Genomic DNA, 20,600 nt, shown 5'->3' with positions numbered 1-20,600 from the left:
TGAGCATAAAAATATCCACCTTGAAATCTTCACAGTAAGGGATTTAATCAATGCCTCACCAGTTGGAAAGCTGTCTGAGAATAGCCCTCCACGTGTCATTTAATCTTGTCTCCCTAGCACCTAACAGAGTGCCAGGCACATAGAGACCAATACTAAATGGCAATTTGTAGAACTGACTTCTACTGAATTCAGTGAATTCAGTGACAAAGAATAAGTAAAATGTGTTTGTAAACTGCAAGCACAGTGCCTGGCACTTGGTAGGCATTTAGAACATTTGGGTTAAGCCTGCATTTGAATCTGATTCTCCCCTACAGATGCCGGACCCAAGACTCTGGCCCCAGGGGTGAGGCAGGGACCCCAACGTTTCAGCCGTCTCCTCCTGGCCTGATTGGGGCTGCAGGGGACCTTTGGCAGTCTCCCCCCTTGGTGCCCCCTCCCCCATCCCAGACCCCTGGCCTCTTGATAACCTGGCAGCAGCCCCCACAGCCCCTCTGGGGTGGTGGGCGTCCCTGTGTCGACACAGCTAGGCTGGGCCCCTCTCCAGGTAAGGGGCTGAAGGGTGTGAAGGACTGGTGTGTATGACTTTGTTTATTTTCTCTGAAGAATCCTGCCTGAGCCCTGCTATAAAAATAACCTGCCTGGAAACCTCATCTCCGAGGGGTAGAAAGAAGCTTTTGTATCCAGGGAAGCTGCTCTAACTGCCTCCCTGTACCTTCGCCTCAGCCCATGCATCAAGGAGGAGCCAGTTAAGGTGATGAGGGGCCAGGGCAAGGGAGAGGGATGCGTGGGGAAGGAGGAGGGGACGGAAGGGCAGTTCAGCAGCCTCTCGCCCTGAGCACAGCAGAAGCCTCTCACTTGTCTGCTCGACCCAGGAAGATGCAAAGGAGGAACTGAGGGAGAGAGAGAGAAAGAGGAAGTCAACAAGAGTGAAAACCAAGATACACTGGATGTTGAGAGAGACGAGGAGGCCAGGAGACAGAAGATCAAGTCTAGGACAGAGGAGGGGCATGGCGAGAGTGGGGAGGAGAGTGAAGCCAAAGGAGAAAGAACACCAAGAGACGTGTATGCAGAGACACAGAGCTCAAGGGATCAGAAAGAGGCTGTGGCCATGTTTACAGATGTAGCTGAGCATGTGGTCCCCACCACCAAGGGAGAAGGCAGGCACAGCCGGGTTGTCCCTGCCACCTGCTGGGTTCCTGCTCTGCTGCACAGTCCAGCTTCCACTCTGGCTCAGGCTGTGGCAGAAAAGACAAAGGTCCCCTGAGCACCCACTATGGCCGGGCCCTGGGTGAGGCACAAGACCAGGCCCCACTAAGGCTTCTCAAAGTGTTCCTTCCCAGGAGCCAGGCCTGATGGCAAGGAGCGAGTCTGCACTGACACTGGATTCAGGAGGCCTGGATTCAAGTCCCAGTTCTCCTGCTTTTTAGTCAGGTGATCTCGTACAAACCACTTAAAATTTCCCAGCCTGGTTCTCTTATCTGAACCATAAATAGTAAACCTCCCTGTCTACCTGCCAGGGCTATGGAGCAAATCTATGGAAGCATATCTGAACAGGCTCTCCAAGTTGTATGGTGCCAGCAAGACAAGAGGGAATGACCCATTCCTTTAGCCATGTTTCTCTGGGTAGCCATCTTAGGATCATGGGTGAGCCATACTGAGGATGACCCAACATAGGAAACTCCTATTATCTCTGTTTTCACAGATGAGGAAACTGAGGCTTAAACAGGTTAGTAACATGCTCACCATCATGTATTAATAGCTCTTAGGCAACAGAACATGAATCCAGGTCTCTATATTCAGAATCTGTGTAGACCCAGAGTGCTGGGCCTTTTCTCCAATCTGATGGCAGAGGTTGCCCAAGAATGACCTGGGACAGTCTGCTCCACTTCCTTTGAGGATGAATTAATTTCCAATTGTTCTATGCAGGCCAGACCTATCTATCCTTGGAGACTGCATAAGCAGGTGCATTAAAGGAAGACGGGAGGCCAATTTTCGCCCAGTATTAGGAAGAACATTGCTATTGTTCCAGCAATGAAGTGAGCTGCCTGAGAGAGTCCGAGCCCTCTGTGGCTGCGAGGCCAGCAGGCCAGGACTTGCAAAGACCACTGGTGCCTATAGGAGGCACATGCTGGGCTTGACAAAAGAAAGCCCAACATTTTATACTCCTTGAGTCATCCCCAGTCCATGCCTCGGTTTCCCCATACATACAGTGGTTGGAGTAAGACTAGATGAAGGCTGAGGTCTTGTCTAGCTCTAACTTCCTAGAATTCTGGAATCCCGAAGGCAGGGCTCCAGGCCTCAGGGTCTGGCAGAGAGAACAGAGACATGGCTGTTTGTCCAGCCTGGTAGAAGAGTGGAGCTCATTGAGCTTGCAGTTCCCTGAAACAGAACCAGTCGAAAGGCACACGCAGAGAAGATAAATTCATCTGTGGGTCTGGTGAGAGTCACTGAAAAAAATGCAGTGCTTGAGGATGGTCCAAGGAGAGCCAGTTTTCAACTCATAGCCTGTGATGCTATGTCCAAACAATGAGAACAGCACACTGGGCTTCATGCGACCACGGCCAGAGGGAAAACAGTGATCTTGCAGATGATGTCCCCATCGACAGCACAGTGATCAAGCGGCCCTACATGGTGGGACCTCCTTAAAATGGTTCCCCTTCCCTTGCAGGCCTGGTCAGGTGGTGTTCGTAAAGCAAAGGGAACACTTTTAGAAATTTGCCTTGAATTAAACGATTGTTCGTGTGACCAAGAGGTGTTTATTTCAGCAACAGAAAGACCTTCCTAAGTTTTGAGCCCAGAATTAGAGTGAGGTGGGCTGGGATCTACTCCCTGGATATGTTTGAGTTAGACTGGAGGCTGGGAAGGAGACAAGATGCTGTTGTAAAGTTTCTAGTGGTCGCTATGGGACATTCCTTCCACTCTTTGCTCTAATGAAGATTAATGTTGATGCAGTGACTATTTTAACGTGCTTAGACACCTGCAGTCCCATTTGGCCTTCACTACAATATGCGAAGTAACTGGCTAATATTATGTAGGTAGTAGATAGATGAGATTATGCCCATCTTAGGAGAAAATGGAGAATCAGAGAGGGTAATTCTAAAGGCCCTCAGTTAGCAAATGATGGCTCTGAGGCTTGAACTCAGGCCTTTCGGCCCCAAATGCTGTGCTCTTCATAGCACGCTGCCATCCCTCTGCCTCCATTTTGGGGCCATGCGGGGCTGATTTTTCCAGGCTGCTTTTTCTCTTGTTTAGGGACAGTGCAAAACTATTGGAGCTGGATTAAAACCTTTACAAATACCAAGTTTTGAAACGATTGGTCTTCAAAATAAAAGCAATTCTAACAATTAAGTATAAAGAAGTCTGACGAAGTTCTAACTTTTGCCATGAGGATTACTTTGATGCTTTAAAAATATGAAATATCAGAAATCAAATCTTGATTTTTTTATATAGTACCCCTGCCTTCCTGTGTCTTAAGTAGTTTCTAGTCTGTCCTTGGCCCACCTAGTCCCGAGGACCTCCTACCACCACAAGCTGCAGAGCAGAAAGACAGGCTGTACTGGAGCGGAGCAGAAGGTGACTGTTGAGCAGGAGCAGGGAGCAGGAGGGGTTTCAGGAGTGGGGCCCAGGCAAGCAGGAGGAGCCACAGAAAGTTAGGCTCCCACAGAGCTGTAAATCATATTCTTCCTGAGCTTAGGAAATGCAACAATGACCACCATCCCTACCCTCAGGAGGAGACAGACCTCAGAAGGGCCATAGCAAAAAGTGGAAGAAAACCAGTCTTAGGAGTGTCCAGTAAGAGGAGTAGAAAAGACACTAGAGATGCCCTGATTCCCTGCTCCCAGTGGAGCTGACTCTACCCTCCAGAACCTTCGGGCTGGGACTCCTTCCTGCATACTCTGGTTTCTTCTAGATGCCAGTCTGGGGATGAAGAAGGCTAGAATTCAGTTCAAGGGTACCCTTCAAGTATCCCACTGGCATATTTTCCAGTCTTCCTCACTTTTTCTGACAGCACAGAGGCTGGAAGGGGGCAATGGGAGGGATTACAGGAAGAAGACAGAGAAACAGTGTTAGCAAGTGGATTCTGAGTCCTTTAATAATCAATAATAATTATTATTAATAACTGCAAATTAATAAGCATTTGCAAACTCTTTAAAGTAATATAAACAGCTAATAAATCTTTCATTCCTGGCCTCTGAAAGAAGTAAAATGTTTGTTTGGTGAGCAGTTGGCTTACAGGCCTTCCACTGATTCTTCCTAATACAGTCCCTCCTGCCCACCCTATCTCCCTAGCAGTCCTGTCCCTTGTCCCTGAGCCACCCATCCTTTTAAAAATCCTGTGGGGTGATGAGGGCTGGCTGTTTTCTGGCCGATGGTGGGAGGGACTGGAGACCCCTGTATGCTGGTGGAGCAGCCCAAGGTCCCTGAGGACCCAGGGTGGAGAGCTTCTCGTGGAAGCTGGAACAGTGAACAAAGAGGCTTTTGAGTGCGGCCTCGGCGAAAGCTCTGGAGAGCCAGTGCCTTCAGCCAGCATCCCAGCTGCCCTCATACCCCCAAGGACTGGCTCAGGTAGACTGCTGGCTCTGGCCTCTTCTCCCCAGAGAGATCCCTCATGGAGCTTTGTGCCCCAAATGCTGTACCACAGTGCCCAACGCATCTGAAATGTTACCAGAGATGGGGTCATCCCCGCAATGTCCTCTCATTCCTTCTCTTCTAGGAGTAGAGACTTTGGAGTCAGACAGATCTTCTCTCAGTGCTAGTGTCTTCTGTTTGCTGGTTGAGTGCTCCCAAGCAACTGACAATCTCCATGAGCCTCAGTTTCCTCATATGTGAAATGGAAATAATGGTATTATGTGCTTTAGTGGTTTGTTACACAATGCCTGGCACATAGTAAGCACTCAGTAGACACCAGTATCGTGGTATTATTCCTGATATTCACCCATCCTCCATTCCATCTTGCCCCATGGCTCCTGCTAGACTGGACCCCAATCAACAAAGGGGTCCATTTGATGAGAAAGCATCAGTCTGACCTGGAGCTGAGCTCTTCCTGGATGTGACAGGGGCCTGTGGTTCCACAACCTAGGGGTATAGGATTGGGATCATGTAGGGGAACTAACTTCAGGCACTAGGGTCAGGGTGACGTTGACACTGACCTTAGATGACTGAGTGCACTCTAATAGCCATATCCGCATCACTTACAAAGAAACTGACTCATACAGAGTCTTGGAATGTTCAAGTTCACTGGTTCTCAGGTTTTGAGGGGCTTCAAGGGACCCAGAAGAAGCTGGCTAAACTCATGAAACCTTCCAGCAAAATGTAGAATTCGATATGTTTTGTGTATCATTTCAGGGGGTTATCTGTGGCCCTCAGGTTTACCCCTCCTCAAGCTCTTCTCTCCCCTCACAGTTCAGAGACTGAAGTCCAGAGGGGTCAAATAACTTGCTTGAGGTCCCACAGCTGGCTAGTGGCCTGGCTGTGGCTTACGTCGAGATTTTAACAGTCTTCTCTCTCCCTGCACTGGAAGGTGGCATCTCCGTGCTGCTGTTTGGCTGAAATTGTGTTCACTCCCCTACCCGGGCACTGGAAGGTTAGCAAGTGCCACCAGGGTGGACTGCCTGGGGTTCTGAGGAGCTTGTTTAAGGGTTAACTCAGGTGGGTCCCGGATTGGGTAAAAGAGACTAAAAAAGGCAAAACCAGAGCCCAAGTCACGTGCCAAGAGCCGCCCTGCACATGGTGGTGAAGGGTTAAAAGAGCTTAGTGTGGCCGTGTGTGTGTGCTGAAGAGCAAGGCTGCATGTGCAAGGGCGCACGTCCCTCACTCACATGCTGGTGGTACAGGACCAGCACTGCAGGCCAGCCCGGGAGAGAGGTGCCGCACACTCCTGGTATGAATGGGCCTCTGTCTGCAAAGCTCTGTGAGCCTCTGTGTGTGCAGGTCCCATTAACTCACCCTCAGCCACATGTGGAAAGGGGAGGAGAGGCCTGGGGAAGCCCAAACCACTCAGAGTTCTTCTGGTTTTAGACTGAAGTAGAAGACACAGGAGAAAGAAATTACACAGACCCAAACTCAAAATAGCACATGCACATGTATGTGCACACATGCTCCCCACCCCACTGGAGTCTGGTCATAACTTTCTCTTCTCAACCCTATTCTCAACCTATTACCCAGCTGGGCACTTTTGGGGGAAGAATCTTCAGCTAATTCCTAAATCGGACTCTAGAAAGCTGACTTTATTTGCTTTGCGGCTGTCTCAGATTTGTCCTGTGCCTGAGTCTGGGAGTGGCAACTCATTCCCTGACTCACCTGCAGCTCCCGCTACGTGGGCTCATCTCTTCCTCCAGCCAATGGGCCTCACTCACACCACTATGCCTGTGATGGACAGGCTTGGCTCACATTCTGTCCTGGGCCCCATGTTCCCACTCCCCTTTCTAGTGCTCTCTGGGCCTGGGCCCCTATTGCCTTTGGCTGTGGTTTGTTTAATGGGGCGACTCCCATCTGGGAGCAACCCAGAGCTCAGGACACAGGGAGATGGTTGTCCAGGCTTGCTATTTTTTCACCAGAGGAGCCAAACCACAGTGATGGGCTCAGTGGCCTGGCAGCACCTTCCTCATTCCTCCTATCACCAGCCCGGCCTCTATTCCCCTGGCTGGCCCTGACTACCAGTGGCCTTCGATGCAGGAATTCCAGTTACCCACTGAGAGACTTCCTGGGTTGGAGTCTGGTCCCCTACACAAGGAGAGAAGGAAGATCTGAGGTAGCCAAGGCTGAGAGAGAGAACTTGGGGACCAAAGGATAGGCCCATAGACCAGTGACCATACTACATTCCTCCCTCTATCCCCATGCCTGGCACAGAGTAGCTCCTAGAATAGTGAGTAAGCAGTTGAATGAATAGAAGGATGAATGGAGAGATGGGTAAATAAATAAATAAAGACTCTTAGATTCATGTAAACATTCTGATAAAAATTGAATGTGATTCCGTGGCCCCAATATAGGAAAGAAGGAAGAAGAGACCCAGCTTCAGAAGGTGCAACCATGCTATCTTTGAGTCTAAGGGAAATCTCTCAGCTCAGGCCCTTTATGGTGTGTCTTCGAGACTCCTTAGAGGTCTAGGATTTGGTAAAATTGGCTTTTCCTACATTCTTATGTCTACGTCTCAGGCCTCTTCTTGCAGAAGCTGTTTTGCCCACTAGAAGAAGCTTTATAGCTTCACAAAGCAGCAATGATTTGGGGTGGAGGTGGGTGGAAGGCGATGTGGCTCAGGCTGCCAGGTGCCATGAAACTGAGCCCTGGGACAGGATATTTTAGGCTGGGGCTAGAGCAAAGTGTTACATGCCTAGGCCAAGAGATGCAGAAAGTTTCCTGCACCACAGTAGGCATTCACTAAATATTTATTTATTGAATGAATGAATAAATAAATAAAATATTTCTATGTCCTCTTCTCTCTCAGTGATATCACAAAATCCTTTTCTGGGGGTAGACAGGATTTTCAAGAGCCCTAGACCACTAGGGACCTTCTTCTGAGGGTAAAATGAATCAGGATCAGTAGCCCTGCTGAAAGAGAAAGGGACAGTGTATATACTTCCTCACCACCCCACTACCCATGATCCTCACCCTCCTCCCACCACCAGTTACTGTGGTGTCGATAAGGAAGCAGGGGCTACCAGGAGGGAGCAACATAAAGCCAGCCTGTGTGTGCATGACCAAGTGAGTGAGGGGATGTGAGATGGTCTCAAGCTCTGGGGAAAGGCCTCCTCACCTTATTGGCTGGGGTGTAGGATGGCACATGGAACTGAGGGGTATGGGAGGTGGAGGATGGTCCTCTGGTGAGGAGGGGAATGGCTGATGAGAGAGAGGCATCTCCACATCACCAAGGCCAGAACTGTGGGGCTTGGAGACTTCATTCAAGAGTCCTGTAGTTCCCTTTCCTAGCCAGACCCAAAGGACCTTCTCTGGTGCTGAGATCTTCAGGGAAATGCTCAGAGCTCCTCAGGAAACCTTGCTGCTGGGGTTTTGGTCACTATTCTCTGTTGCAGTTTGCCTTGAGAGAACCCAAGTGGGTGCCTCCCCATTGATTTAGATCTAGAAAGCCAGGGTTTTGAGGCCCAAAGAGGCTAGCCTCTCTTTCCGTGCGAGTTGAGCCCATTTTCTGAGCAGACACAGGAGAGCTGTTGGCTCAGGGCAGGCAAGGAAAGGCTTCGTGAGCCAAGGGAAAACAATTAGGAGTAATTACCATCAAGAGAGGCCTCCAGTGAGGGGTGAGGGTGGGAAAGGCTGTCTGTTGAAGAGGAAGATGAAAGTGGCAGACTGATTTTGGGGATGAAATAGGAGAGAGGGTGGGAGGAAGGGTTGAGCCAGAGTGTGTGCTGTCTTCCTTCTCCGGTAACAGGGCGGCACCCCTCCCCCTCAGCCTCTAGCTGAACTAACTTCCGCCTCTTCAGGGCAGAGGGGCTCTGTGTATGGGGGTGGGAGGTGGAGGAGAGGGAGGGCACAAGCCTCTGCATTCCTGACATTCTCAAACCAGTAGGAATAGCCGAGGAAACTCCCTGCTGAAGAGACAGAGCGGGAGACACAGACCCAGGCAAAAAGATAAAATGGAGCACTAGAAATGTTTCCAAATTCCTACAAGTATAGGTCCCCAGGTCATCCCCAGAGAGGGCCACCACCTGGCACACTGGATTGCTGAGGCCCTCGGTGGAGACAGGCTGAATCCACTTGGTATCTCCCTACCTCACCACCTTCAATCCCTAGGCTTCCCCTTTCTGGATTCAGACTAGAGACCTCGAGAGAAAAGAGGTTTGCTAATGTGCGCAGCCAAGAGCAGAGGATGAAAGTAGGAGCCAAAAAGAAAAAGAACAGACGGGAAAGGGTTGTCGTGGGAGAGGTGAGGAGAATTCCCTGTTATCCCTGTCTGGAGAAGCCAAGAGAAAATGAACCCAATGGCAGAGGGACCTTCTCATTCTCCTTGATCTCCAAACTATGATGAAAAGACAAATAAGGACCTCAATCCTGCTCACAAGAGAAAAGCAGGAGATGACTTTGAGAACCAAGCTCTGGCTTTGGTGGTGTGGAGATGCCTATCTTATTTGGTTTCACTTTGGTCGAGTCCCCATGGAGTCTAGGTCAGGCGTTTTTCCTGTTGAGATGAAGTCGTGTGGCCATGTGGAAGCAGCAGATTCCTGCACTTTTAGGGGTTTTGGAGTCATATGCTCCCTGTTTCTGTCACTGAAAATCTGTGAGACTCTGGGGAAATTATTCAATTCTTATCCTCCTCATTTTCTCATCTGAGAAATGGGGATAATAATACACCTACATCATAGATTTGTGAAGATTAAATGAAGTAATACATATAAAGTAATTCACATATAAGTCTCAGGCCAAGGTCTCAATAAATGTTTATATTATCATTAACACTATTTGAAGACAACAACTCTTAACTGACAAATGGACGATGAACTTGAAGGCAGAGACTCTGAGGTAGGAAGTATGATAAACTAGACACAAAGAGGCGAGAACTTGGAATAGGGTGGAGGCTTCATGACGGAAGTGAAGCACGGGTCAAAGATGCTAAATAACAGGAGTTCATTCGTCCCTTCAACTATTCTCTCATTCAGCTATTCTAGGCACCTGGAATACATAATGACCAGAACAGATATTTTAGTGAGAGATTGATAAAACAAATCATTTAATACAGGTTGGGCATCCCAAATCTGAAATGCTCCAAAATTGAATGTTTTTGTGTGCTGACATGACATTCAAAGGAAACGCTCATTGGAGCATTTTGGGTTTCAGATTTGGAATGCTCCACTGGTAAGTATAATGCAAATATTCCAAAATCTGAGACACTTCTGGTCTCAAGCATTTCAGATAAGGCAGGGTCAACTTGTAATATAGTTAGATGCTGTTAAGTACTGTGGGGAAAAATTGAGGGTACGAAAGCTATGGGGTGTGAGAATTGGGGTATAGGGTGACATTCCACCAGAGCCCAGAGGAAGCCTTTAGTAGAATGGCCCTGAGGTAGAAGCAAGCTTGGCTTCTTAGACAAACATCAAAGAGGCCATTGTGGCTGAGGCAGAGTGGACAGGGGAGAGTGGTAGGGGATGCTACTGGAAAAGCGGTGGGTTGACTCTTATAGGCAGAGATGATTGGCTAGTGATGGGACAACGGAAAAATGAGGCACAGGAAGGTGAGGAAGTGAAATATTTTTCCTAGGGTTCAAGGAACACGCACCCCACCCCCTTCCCTTTGTAACTTTCTGCAGAGCCCAAGACCAGACCAGGTACCCAGGGAGTGGTTTGGGATAAAGGCTGACTCTGACTCATGGTTAGGTCCAGGTCCCCATTCTCAGGGACAGTCTATTGCCTGCCTGGTGATACCCAGTGCAGGCCCAGGCATTCGACAGCTATCTTTAACCACATTCAGGAATCAGAAGAGTGAACGTGGCTTGAAGATTTCCCTACTCACTCCATATTCAATTGGCTTCAAAATCTTAACCATGACTAAAAGAAAACCTTAGAATTTGAGAACATCCTGGGGACCAGAAGATGATCTTCTAACCCAACATAGAGAAAACTGTTCCCCCAAAATAATAGATTTTTGAGAAGTTGGTGCTTTCTTATGTTTTACTGTCATGAGTGTGAGTTTTACAGGTAGAAAAGTGGCAAGCACTTCACTTTGAAGTTATATTGAGAAGAAAGGGGTGCAGGAGAGGAGCAAGAATACAAGGCCACAGTTAGCAGGGTGAGTTGGAAGTCCTGACTGGTGTGTTTGGCCTCAGGAAAGTTCTTTGGCAGGCTCCACAGACAGGTTTGGTTTTTAAAAGTGCCAAAGAGCCACAAATTTGCATGTTATTTGCGTTCCAGTCTTCACTTCCAGGTATATGGGATGAAATAAATGAATGAACAGTATTCAGACTCCTGGGTAAGGGGTGGACTCAGAAATCCAGACCACACCGAGGATCCAATCACTGGTCCAGCTTGGATCAGGAGACACAGGCACAGAGACAGAGCAAACAGTCATAGAGACAGGGGGACAGAGAGACAAACACCACCAAGTCCTTTTTACCATGGAGTTTCCAGTCAAAGCAAGAAAGCAAGATCCACAGTTTATTTTAAATAAGTCAACTTTTTAAAAATTAGGAAGAATCATATAGACAGGCAGATAAAGGCAACATTATCCCTGACTAATCTCCACCTTTGCCCCTTCATCCTCTATTTCTAGCTTTGTATGGAACTACAAGGCTATGAGTCTGCCTTCTTGATAAGGTGTATTGCTTGGTGTTTGCTTAGCCCCCTAAATTAGTTAACTATAAGGTCTACAGACTCTAATACAGACTCTAAGATCCTCAGAACAAGGTCAGCAGGCTATAAAACCCTGAGGACAAGGTGCCTTTTATTTCCATAGTCAAACCATCTTTTCACTCTACCCTTCAGGGTTTCTAAGCCCAGTGCTTAAACACATGCTTGTAAAATACCTAGCCTAAGGGGCTTCCTAGAAGTAAGAGACTCAGAGTCTCAATCTATGAGGGATGCACAATATCACCGGAAATAAAAAGGATGGAGGAAACTGTATTTAACAGAAAGCTGTGTAGTTAGAGAAAATACTTCCACGAGGACCCTGGGATAGAGACTGAGAACCCCCACCCACCCCAAAGAGCATGCTAAATGCTGAGGAAGGTGTTTTTGTTAAGGGTAGAGTGAGGCATTAGGTTTGAGGCCAGAGATGAACCATTTGGGACCACAAAGGAGGTTGCAGGCTGCCATGAGCAGTCCTCCTTCCTCCACCCTCCACAATACTTTTTTTTTTTTTAATTTTTTTTTGTGTTGCCCAGGTTGATCTCGAACTCTTGGGCTCAGGTGATCCTCCCATCTCAGCCTCCCAATGTGCTGGGACTACAGGTGTGAGGCACTGTGCCTGGCCCACGATGTTGTCTTTCTAAATAAATGTTGAATAATTACCTCTACCTCATCACTGGCAGGCCAGAAAGAAACAGCTTTTACTCCTGGTTTGAAAGAAAAGCACTAAATCATTTACCTGCCCTTGGTGGCTATATGTCTCAGTCCATTCATGATGCAAACGGTGAATTACAATACAAAGACAATGTGGACTTACATTATTTTCTGATTATAAGGGCTGCAGATGTCCAGATGAGAGATTTTATCATGTTATCAGGGAAGGCATCAAAGAGATGGGATTTGCATATGATTACTCAGTAGGTATTTGTGAAAAGAATAAAAGTAAATTGAATGAGGAGTCTCCAGTGGACTGAACTCCGGACTTCTTGTGTGCCACTCTCCCACACTTTTTCCTTTCCTAGCACTTGTGTTCTGCAAAGGATAAGGCAATCTCCAGAAGGAAGGAATTGATGGTTACTCCTTAGATTGGAATGGAGAAAAGTCTGCAGCTAAGGTCTTGTCGCCTTAACTCTAAAACCAAGCCAGTGTTAAGCCAGTGGCCTTAAAAATTTAACTTTGAATCTCTGCCTTGACTTCCTTTTCCCAGCAGCATTGTGGCGCTTAATACCATTCCAGAATCTTAAGAGTTTGATAAGGCCCCCGGACACCTGGTCCAACCATTCACACAATTGGAATTATCCCTACCATCTCCCTGACAGGCCAGAGAGACAGCCCGCAATAACATTTCCTCAAGGTCCCTCTCCAGCTTAAAGCCTCCTAGCCACTCTTTTCTCTCCCACAAAGGAAGTATGTGTAAGTATCCTTTATTTTAACAGGTGACCCGCATAACCCTCTGTCCCATGTTTCCTTCTCCACCTTCAAAGCTGGGAATAGTAGTGTGTTTTCTTAGTAGACAGATGTTAGGAGTCAGTACAGGTAAAACAAGGCCCTAGACTATAATAAAGGATGCTGGGATGAGCCTTGTCCCTTCCCATATTTTTGAAATTCCAAGCTGTGGATGCATTGCTCCTGGGCAGGGAAATAAGGTACCCTTCCCAGGAGTTTAGCACGTGGCCTGTTTAACAATAGGGCCTAATAATCTAACACCTCTTTTTCCAACTCTCTTAGGTACGTGAACTCCCAGGGTGAAAGCATCATATTCCACCTCATGTTGGTCCATCCAGGTGGACCAAACAAAAAGAAACCGCAGGTGTCAGTCCTCTCTCTTACTCCAGCAAGACATATTTAAAAGCCAGAGGGATGGCACAGGACCAGAAGCTGCAACATTAAAAACACTGGGGCTCTTAAGTGAACTCTTCCCCCTTTACCCACTAGAGCTGCTTAAGGGCCATGTAAAACCAGGCAGTAATGAAGTGCTTTTCTAGGTTATCTGTGTTTCTACCTCAGGATCTTGGTGCTAACATTGCTGGGGGCAGTGGGTAGAAGATGCCAGCATGATTACAGTGGCTAAAGAATACAGAAATTAATTCCACATAAAAGTATGAAGCATCTCATATAGAGGAGTCAGTTGACACAAATTCCCCAGGCTGGATGAGGGAAAAGTACTGTTACATTCAACCCTAAATAGGACTCCTTGGAGCAATGGTGGGTCCCAGGTGACAAATGGGATGTGACTATCCTCTGTGCCTCAGACCATGTGTTTCTCAAATGGATAAGAAAGGTCTATCTGGTATTCTCTGTTCAGGGTCTCAGAGTGATTCTTGGGTCTATGGTTTCTGTTGAGATCTCTATAGCTGGCATCTAGTGCGTATCATCCCTTAAATATTCCTTTCTTAGGGAAGGCAGGTGAGTATGAGCACTGAACACAGGAGAAAGGGGAAGACAGGAGAAAAAAAGTCTTACTTAGTTTAAAGCAAATTACATAAGACATTAATAACATGCCTTTGGGCCATAAAATGCAGAAATATATATTTTTTTCCTGGTCATCAAAGACTACCCCTAAACAAAGGGGAAAGTTTCCAGATACTACTCCTGATCTTGTTGGCTAGCTCAGGAAAGAATGGTCCACTGTGTAAGTCTGTATTTGGACCAGGTCCAGGGTGGTAAGATGGTCTCAGGGTCACTAACTTCTACCTTGTGCAAAACTGCGTTAGTCAGAAAGGGGGCCCAAATTCAGACAGGCTCAACAATTCCTTATATATTTTTCAAAGTGCTTTTGTTGCATGTTTCATTTTCTGCTATACATGGCAATAAATATTTGTTGCTTTGGTCTGTACAAAGTCTGTGAGGAAGGTAAGACAGATGTTATCTAAATGGACAAACAATAAATACAGAGAACAATCTTGTTCTGAGTCCCCCAGACAATAGTGAAAGAACCTGAAAAAGGTCTTTTGATTTATAGTCCAAATCTATACCATATTGCCACCTTTCAAGTTGTTGCTTACATACAGTAAATACCAAGAACTAGACAATATTCCAGGAGTCCTGTAATGAGCCTGCATGCCACAGCTTTCTAAAAGAGAATGTGAAGGTCCCCAGCAACTCATATATAGAAAGCTATTTATTTCCTACAGAAAACTCAAAACAAAGAAAAAGAAAGAAAAATAAAGAGAGACAGAAACAGAAAGGGAAAGAAAGAGAGAGAGAGAAAACAAGCACACAAAAGGTGGTCTTTCCCCAAAAGGCAGGCAGTTGAAGGTAGGACATGTAGTTGCTGGAGTGGAAACAGTAACATTCAGTTAACAATGGAATATTTAAAAAAAATAGTTTTCTTTTCAAATTGTAACTTGTGGTAAAACATAGAAAAATGTACTAAACAAGCTTGTATAAAACAGTAAAATTTTCAAATAAGCCCAGGGAAAAAGCACAATGCTGGAAAGAATGCGGTACAAGGGGAGAGGAGAAAAGATTTCATACAAAACTACCTATTACAATACAGAAAAAAGTATAAAATGTTCCTACTTTGGAACTTAAGTACAAAATGACACTGGCATTGATCACTTCACTATCTAAGCCTGAGGAGCTCTCAGAGGGTGGGGAGAGATGCTAGAAAGAAAAGGAATAGCAGTTTTAAAATCTCAAGTTGATCAGTCCAAGCTCCACCCGTTTTTTTTAGCTGAAAATATCATCCCCCTCTGTAACCTCTACCCATATGGCAAAGTTCATCCAGGCCTCAAAATATTCCATTAGGTAGTCCACAAACACCCTACTCACAGGGGCTGGGATCTCTGTGTGCTGGAATTTGGAAAATGGAAATAAATCTACAGGCTAAATGGTGAACACATTCAGTCTTTAAAAAAGAAAAAAATAGCATATCCCTGTGAAATTTTATACATATATATACATATATATGTATATATATATGTATACATATGAAATTCTCTGTGGTTAGAAACATATTTAAACTAGCCACAGACCAAACTAGACCTGCATTCATCCAACGCTGGAATTTTATGCTAAATACTAAGGTCCTTCTTCTTCTTGGTCAGAAGCAGGCAACAGTAAAAGTGGTGCTTTGTTGCGCCACTGAAACCGCTCCCTGGGTGGGTCTTCCCCATATCATGTGTTGGTAGCACATGCAAACCCCTGCTTTTAAGGAAAGGACTGCTTGGAACTTTGGGACCTGTCCAGGGCTCATGTGCTGTGCCTCCGGATAGGATGAAGCTACAGATGATAAAACAGCTACGTATAAAAGCAGGTGGATTTTGTATAGGGACATATAAATAGGAAAGGTCCTGGAGGAGGGGACTTATGCCTGTGCCCCAAAATCCAGTTTACAGTCACATTCCTGACTATACATCGTGAAAATTGTGTGTGTGGGTGTGTGTGTATGTCCTGTATATGCTGGTGGTTTTTATCCCTACCTTTTGCCCATGCCCTTTCCTACTTCTTAGTAAGGCCTAACAACAAGAATTTATATGAAACCAAGATTCTTTCCAAGCTTTTCTCAGTCCCGTAATTAGGGACTGAGCGAGGCTGGAGCCCTTTGAAAACAAGATGGCAGAACTGAAGAAGTGAAAAGCAGTCTCTCTCTTCAGATTAGGGATGTCCCTCACCCCTTTCACAGCACCAAAGTTTCTTTGCAAAAATAGTATCTGAGATACAAAAGGAAAGGCAGATGTGCTTGTGAATGCATCTCGCCAGGGCCTGGTCCAGGATCAAGGGTGTTACAAGAACAGAGGGCTGGGAGCAGCTGTTTCCAAAGTCTCTGGCTGTAGACAACAAAGAGCTGGTCCCCCACATGGTCAAGGTCTGCTAACTGAGACAGTCTTCACAAGAGTTTTCGGTGGAGGATCTCCCAGACCATCCGCTTCCGGAAGTATGGCATGTGTTGCTGTAGAGACACAGAGACACCCTTAATTTTCAATGCTTTTGTCTAGACCTAATACTCCTTTCCCCATACTTCTTTCTTTGTTTTTTTTTTTTGAGACGGAGTCTCGCTCTGTAGCCCAGGCTGGAGTGCAGTGGCCGGATCTCAGCTCACTGCAAGCTCCGCTTCCCGGGTTCACGCCATTCTCCTGCCTCATCCTCCCGAGTAGCTGGGACTACAGGCGCCCGCCACCTCGCCCAGCTATTTTTTGTATTTCTTAGTAGAGACAGGGTTTCACCGTGTTAGCCAGGATGGTCTCGATCTCCTGACCTCGTGATCCGCCCGTCTCAGCCTCCCAAAGTGCTGGGATTACAGGCTTGAGCCACCGCGCCCGGCCTCCCCATACTTCTTTCTTTTGCAAGGTTTTCAACAAACAGTCTCAGTTGTATTTCTGGTCTTTTAAACTATTCATTCTTGATTACATGTGGTTTTTTTCTTTTCATTGTTTTTTCTATTGTAATTTCTATTGCTATTTTTCATTGTTATAGCCTTAGAAGTTACACTGGGTATCTCCAGGAATCCCCAGGCTATGCCCACATGTCTCTAAGAATTTTGAGAATGGTGTCTAATAAGTCCTCTATGTTGAACTTTTAAGAGGATACGAGCCTAGGCCTAAAAATAAAAAATCCACTTTTTAGAAGAATTAAGGGAACTTCAAGAGTCAGCTCAGGCTGGTCTAGACAAAGGGCTATGGTAGAAAAATCTGGTAAAGCCACTGATTCAAACAGAAGTAAAAGACTTAAGTGGAGAACACATCAGAATAAACCATAATCTCTAGTCTCAATCCACTTTGGTCTGAGGGACCACATGGACAGAAATGACCAATCACTCTCTAAGAGAAGACTGACCAGATTCATCAAGTGAGGGGTCAGGGGAGGGGGCAGCATAACAAATTACACTAAGAGATTGAGGTATGGCCTATTCCCAAACCTGACTACTAACGGAATGCAAGGGAACTAAAGAAACTTGCTATGGTCCCAGTTCTCTTTAGAAGTTACAGTAGGTAGAGGAGACAGGCAGAGAAGGTTCTGCTCTTGACCAGGAAACTTTTACTACAATAACTGAGGTGTGGTAACCCAGGACGTGGCTTATCACTAATTTTCTTTCTTTTGTGATGTGGCTCAGGCAGTAACCATTAGTGTTATGAATCATGGGCTGAAGCACGCTAAAGGTTAGGGCAGAGGCTCCTAAAGAGAACTGGAGAGAAAAACATCTACAGGGCAGCTTGGAGACAAGGTAATCCTAGAGCTCCCTATGGAAGGCTCAGTTCACCTGTGTAAAGTTGATTGGTCTGTCTTTGGTAATACAGTCAGCATATTTGCAGGCAAACATCCCACAGTCACTTCCATTCATCTGCTGTGGAATTTCCTGGAAGACCAACAACAAAAAAAAAATGACATCTTTCCAAGCTTCTCTCCTTCTTAGATTAAAAATAAGAACGAAACGATATAAATTATACAGGTTTCTCTAAATTATAAACAGATGACTCTGGCCCCCTCAGTCAGGACAACAGAGGCTCAAAGAAACAAAATATAACATTCCAGTCAGGTCTATGTACTTCATAGTAATCACACTGGAGACTATCTCAGACTTCCATGGCACCTAAAGGTATAAAAACTGCTCCCTCCCCCAGAGGCCAAATAATCAGCAAACATTCCCCTTAGGAGTGAAAAGCTTAGGAAAATATCTGGGCATTTAGCAAACCTAGTTCTACATAAGAAACACACTGTTTTCCTACGGATAGCTTAATTTATCCTCCCCCAGAAACCAACCAACCAAGCTGAAGTCAGGCTAGACACTAAGACAGGTGGTCCATGGGAATTAAGCAGTAAAATTCTTTCCTCCCCAGATACCCTACTCTTAGGATTTTTATTTCATCAAGATGAAAAGTACCTGGCTTTTCTTGCTGAAGAGCTGCCAGCCATTGGTGTCAAACTCTTTCCTTTTCTTGTCAATGCTTTCTTGCTTTAGGTATTGCCTAAAGGCATCAGGAGAGAATGAGACAAGCAGTGGAGAACATGGATGACAGCTGCCACACTAAGAATGCAGCTGACAATCCCTAGGAACAAATTTGTTTCATCTGCTCTTCTGAGGAAAAGAGTATATAATGCTGGGCAAGGAATCCCTGGATTGTTCAGTTTTCTCCAGAGCTGAGCTTGCCTCTTCTAGCTTGCCTCTTCTGATGTCCACTCTGTCAACTCAAAAGGAACATGACCTCTGCCTATAATAGTTAAGCTCCTTCTACCTACCATTCCTTCTGAGGAATGATTCTTTTTATCTTTTCCTTAGTTTATATGGTCCTTTAGAACTCAATCTAATGGAAGAAAAGTGCTTTTCTGGCACTACTGAGGTATTTATTTACTATTGTTAGCTTGGTTCTCCTATGTAAAAATTAAATCCAAATCAACAATGTATTGAGAATACCTTCAATAGAGCACTCTTAAGTGCAAACTGTTTACCATTGTGGAATCTACTTCCTCCTGGCCATCAGAGTGGTACAGTGAGGAATAGGTGTTTTGGAAAATGAAACAGGTGGAGCATAAAGAGATTTGCATTCTGGTTTCCACCTGAGCCACTAACTAATAGGACTTGGGCAAATCAAAGGCACCTCTATGGGCCTTGGTCTCTTCATTTGAAAAATGAGGAGGTCGGATTAAATGATTTCTAAGGGCCGGGCGCGGTGGCTCAAGCCTGTAATCCCAGCACTTTGGGAGGCCGAGACGGGCGGATCACGAGGTCAGGAGATCGAGACCATCCTGGCTAACACGGTGAAACCCCGTCTCTACTAAAAAAATACAAAAAACTAGCCGGGCGAGGTGGCGGGCGCCTGTAGTCCCAGCTACTCGGGAGGCTGAGGCAGGAGAATGGTCTAAACCCGGGAGGCGGAGCTTGCAGTGAGCTGAGATCCGGCCACTGCACCCCAGCCTGGGCGACAGAGCAAGACTCTGTCTCAAAAAAAAAAAAAATAAAATAAATAAATAAATAAATAAATAAATAAATGATTTCTAAGTAGCATCTATATCTTTATATCTAGTCTATATTTTAGTGCATTAGGATAGTAATTGCTCCCATTAGGGCTTACTTTGGTATTGTTTTTAAACTAAACTTACTTAGACACAAAATATGCATTTTTACTTAATATGAAGATTTTATCAATCACTCCACTGAAGGTATCAAACAACTGAGTTCTATTACTGGAAAAACACCACATATACCCGATATCAAACTCTTCTGTCCTCAACTCCCTACTTACAAGAGGATTCTGCAGGCTTCATTGTTTATCCCACCCATAGAGTCGTAATAGGTAATATTCTTCTTTCTAAAGTCCACAACCTGAGAATAAGAAAAAAAATTTGGGTGTTTATGAAGTGAAGAAAATTGGTTTAAGCTTTTCCCTTTCTTGCCCTTTGGAACCTTCTGCCAGACTTCCTACAAAATCATGGTAAGTTTGACTGATACTTTGCATTATATTATGCTTAATCTGCAGAGAAAAAAAATGAAGGGGTTATTCACATAAAACTATGATGGCACTGATCAACGGGTGGCCCCATTACTGCTGTGAAGCCTTTTTCTAATGTTCATTCTCTCCCTCTGCAAAGTGGGCAACAGTGAAGAAACTACATGATTTTCAGGGAATATAAGGTGAGTATCTCAAAATCATTTCCACAGTTTCAGAAAGATGGTGAGCAGATTCTGGGTTTTATTTCTTTATATTGAGAAGTTCCTTTTAGCTTTATGCTTTTCAAATGTAATCCAAAACAGACTGTGAAACAGTTTTATTAACACATTAAGCTAATGCTCACAGAGTCATAAAAATATTAAATTACCAAGTATGCAAGGTAAGTCACGATTAGGCTGAAAATAACAGTCACAGAATCTGAGTGGCAGCATCATTAATAAGTCACTTTTTTCCCCCATGCCTTCCTTTAAGACTGCTTAGACACCCTATAACTCTCTTTTAAATATTTCCAGAAAAGGAAATTCCATAGCTTTCTTCAAAATCTATATCCCAATCTTGATAGGAACTTCATTGATCTATCTGATTTTAGTCAACCTACTACTAAACACTCTTTCTCTCAACAATCAAGGGAAAATGTAGAACTACTACTCACTACCCTTTGTGTGTTCTATAATTACCTAGCTTTTACATTTTATCAAAAATGAAAGGGGTACTCACAGCTAGACACCAGTGCACTCCCAGGTGAATGGGCACCAAAAGAATGTCAACAGAAAATACATCTACTTTCTTTGTCCAACGTTTCACTGCCTGATAACCAGCCGTTTTTAATTTAGTGAAGAAAAACGTATTAAATGCATGCACACTTGGCAAGCCCTTCTCTTTACTTCGCTCCATCAGCATATTCATGTAGAAATTGATGATC

The 20,600-nt window shown here is 45.3% G+C and overlaps 1 protein-coding gene across 9 annotated transcripts in view; it reads right to left on the bottom strand.

Moving 5' to 3' along the window:
* Positions 1-9,311: 9,311 nt before the first annotated feature.
* Positions 9,312-20,600, bottom strand: part of LOC105492926 (SUMO specific peptidase 1) — a 66,543-nt gene continuing 55,254 nt past the window's right edge. For all 9 annotated transcript variants that reach the window (XM_071071805.1, XM_071071808.1, XM_071071809.1 and 6 more), the window contains 5 exons: positions 20,396-20,599; positions 19,472-19,551; positions 18,112-18,196; positions 17,491-17,586; positions 9,312-16,182 (listed from right to left, as the gene is read on the bottom strand). In XM_071071805.1, the coding sequence (XP_070927906.1) occupies positions 16,120-16,182; positions 17,491-17,586; positions 18,112-18,196; positions 19,472-19,551; positions 20,396-20,599 (528 nt within the window). In that variant the 3' untranslated portion in view covers positions 9,312-16,119. The remainder of the gene's footprint in view (positions 16,183-17,490; positions 17,587-18,111; positions 18,197-19,471; positions 19,552-20,395; position 20,600) is intronic.

The sequence above is a fragment of the Macaca nemestrina genome, chromosome 10, assembly GCF_043159975.1.
Source record: "Macaca nemestrina isolate mMacNem1 chromosome 10, mMacNem.hap1, whole genome shotgun sequence".
Lineage (NCBI taxonomy): Eukaryota > Metazoa > Chordata > Mammalia > Primates > Cercopithecidae > Macaca > Macaca nemestrina.
This window is presented reverse-complemented; position numbering and strand designations above follow the sequence as displayed.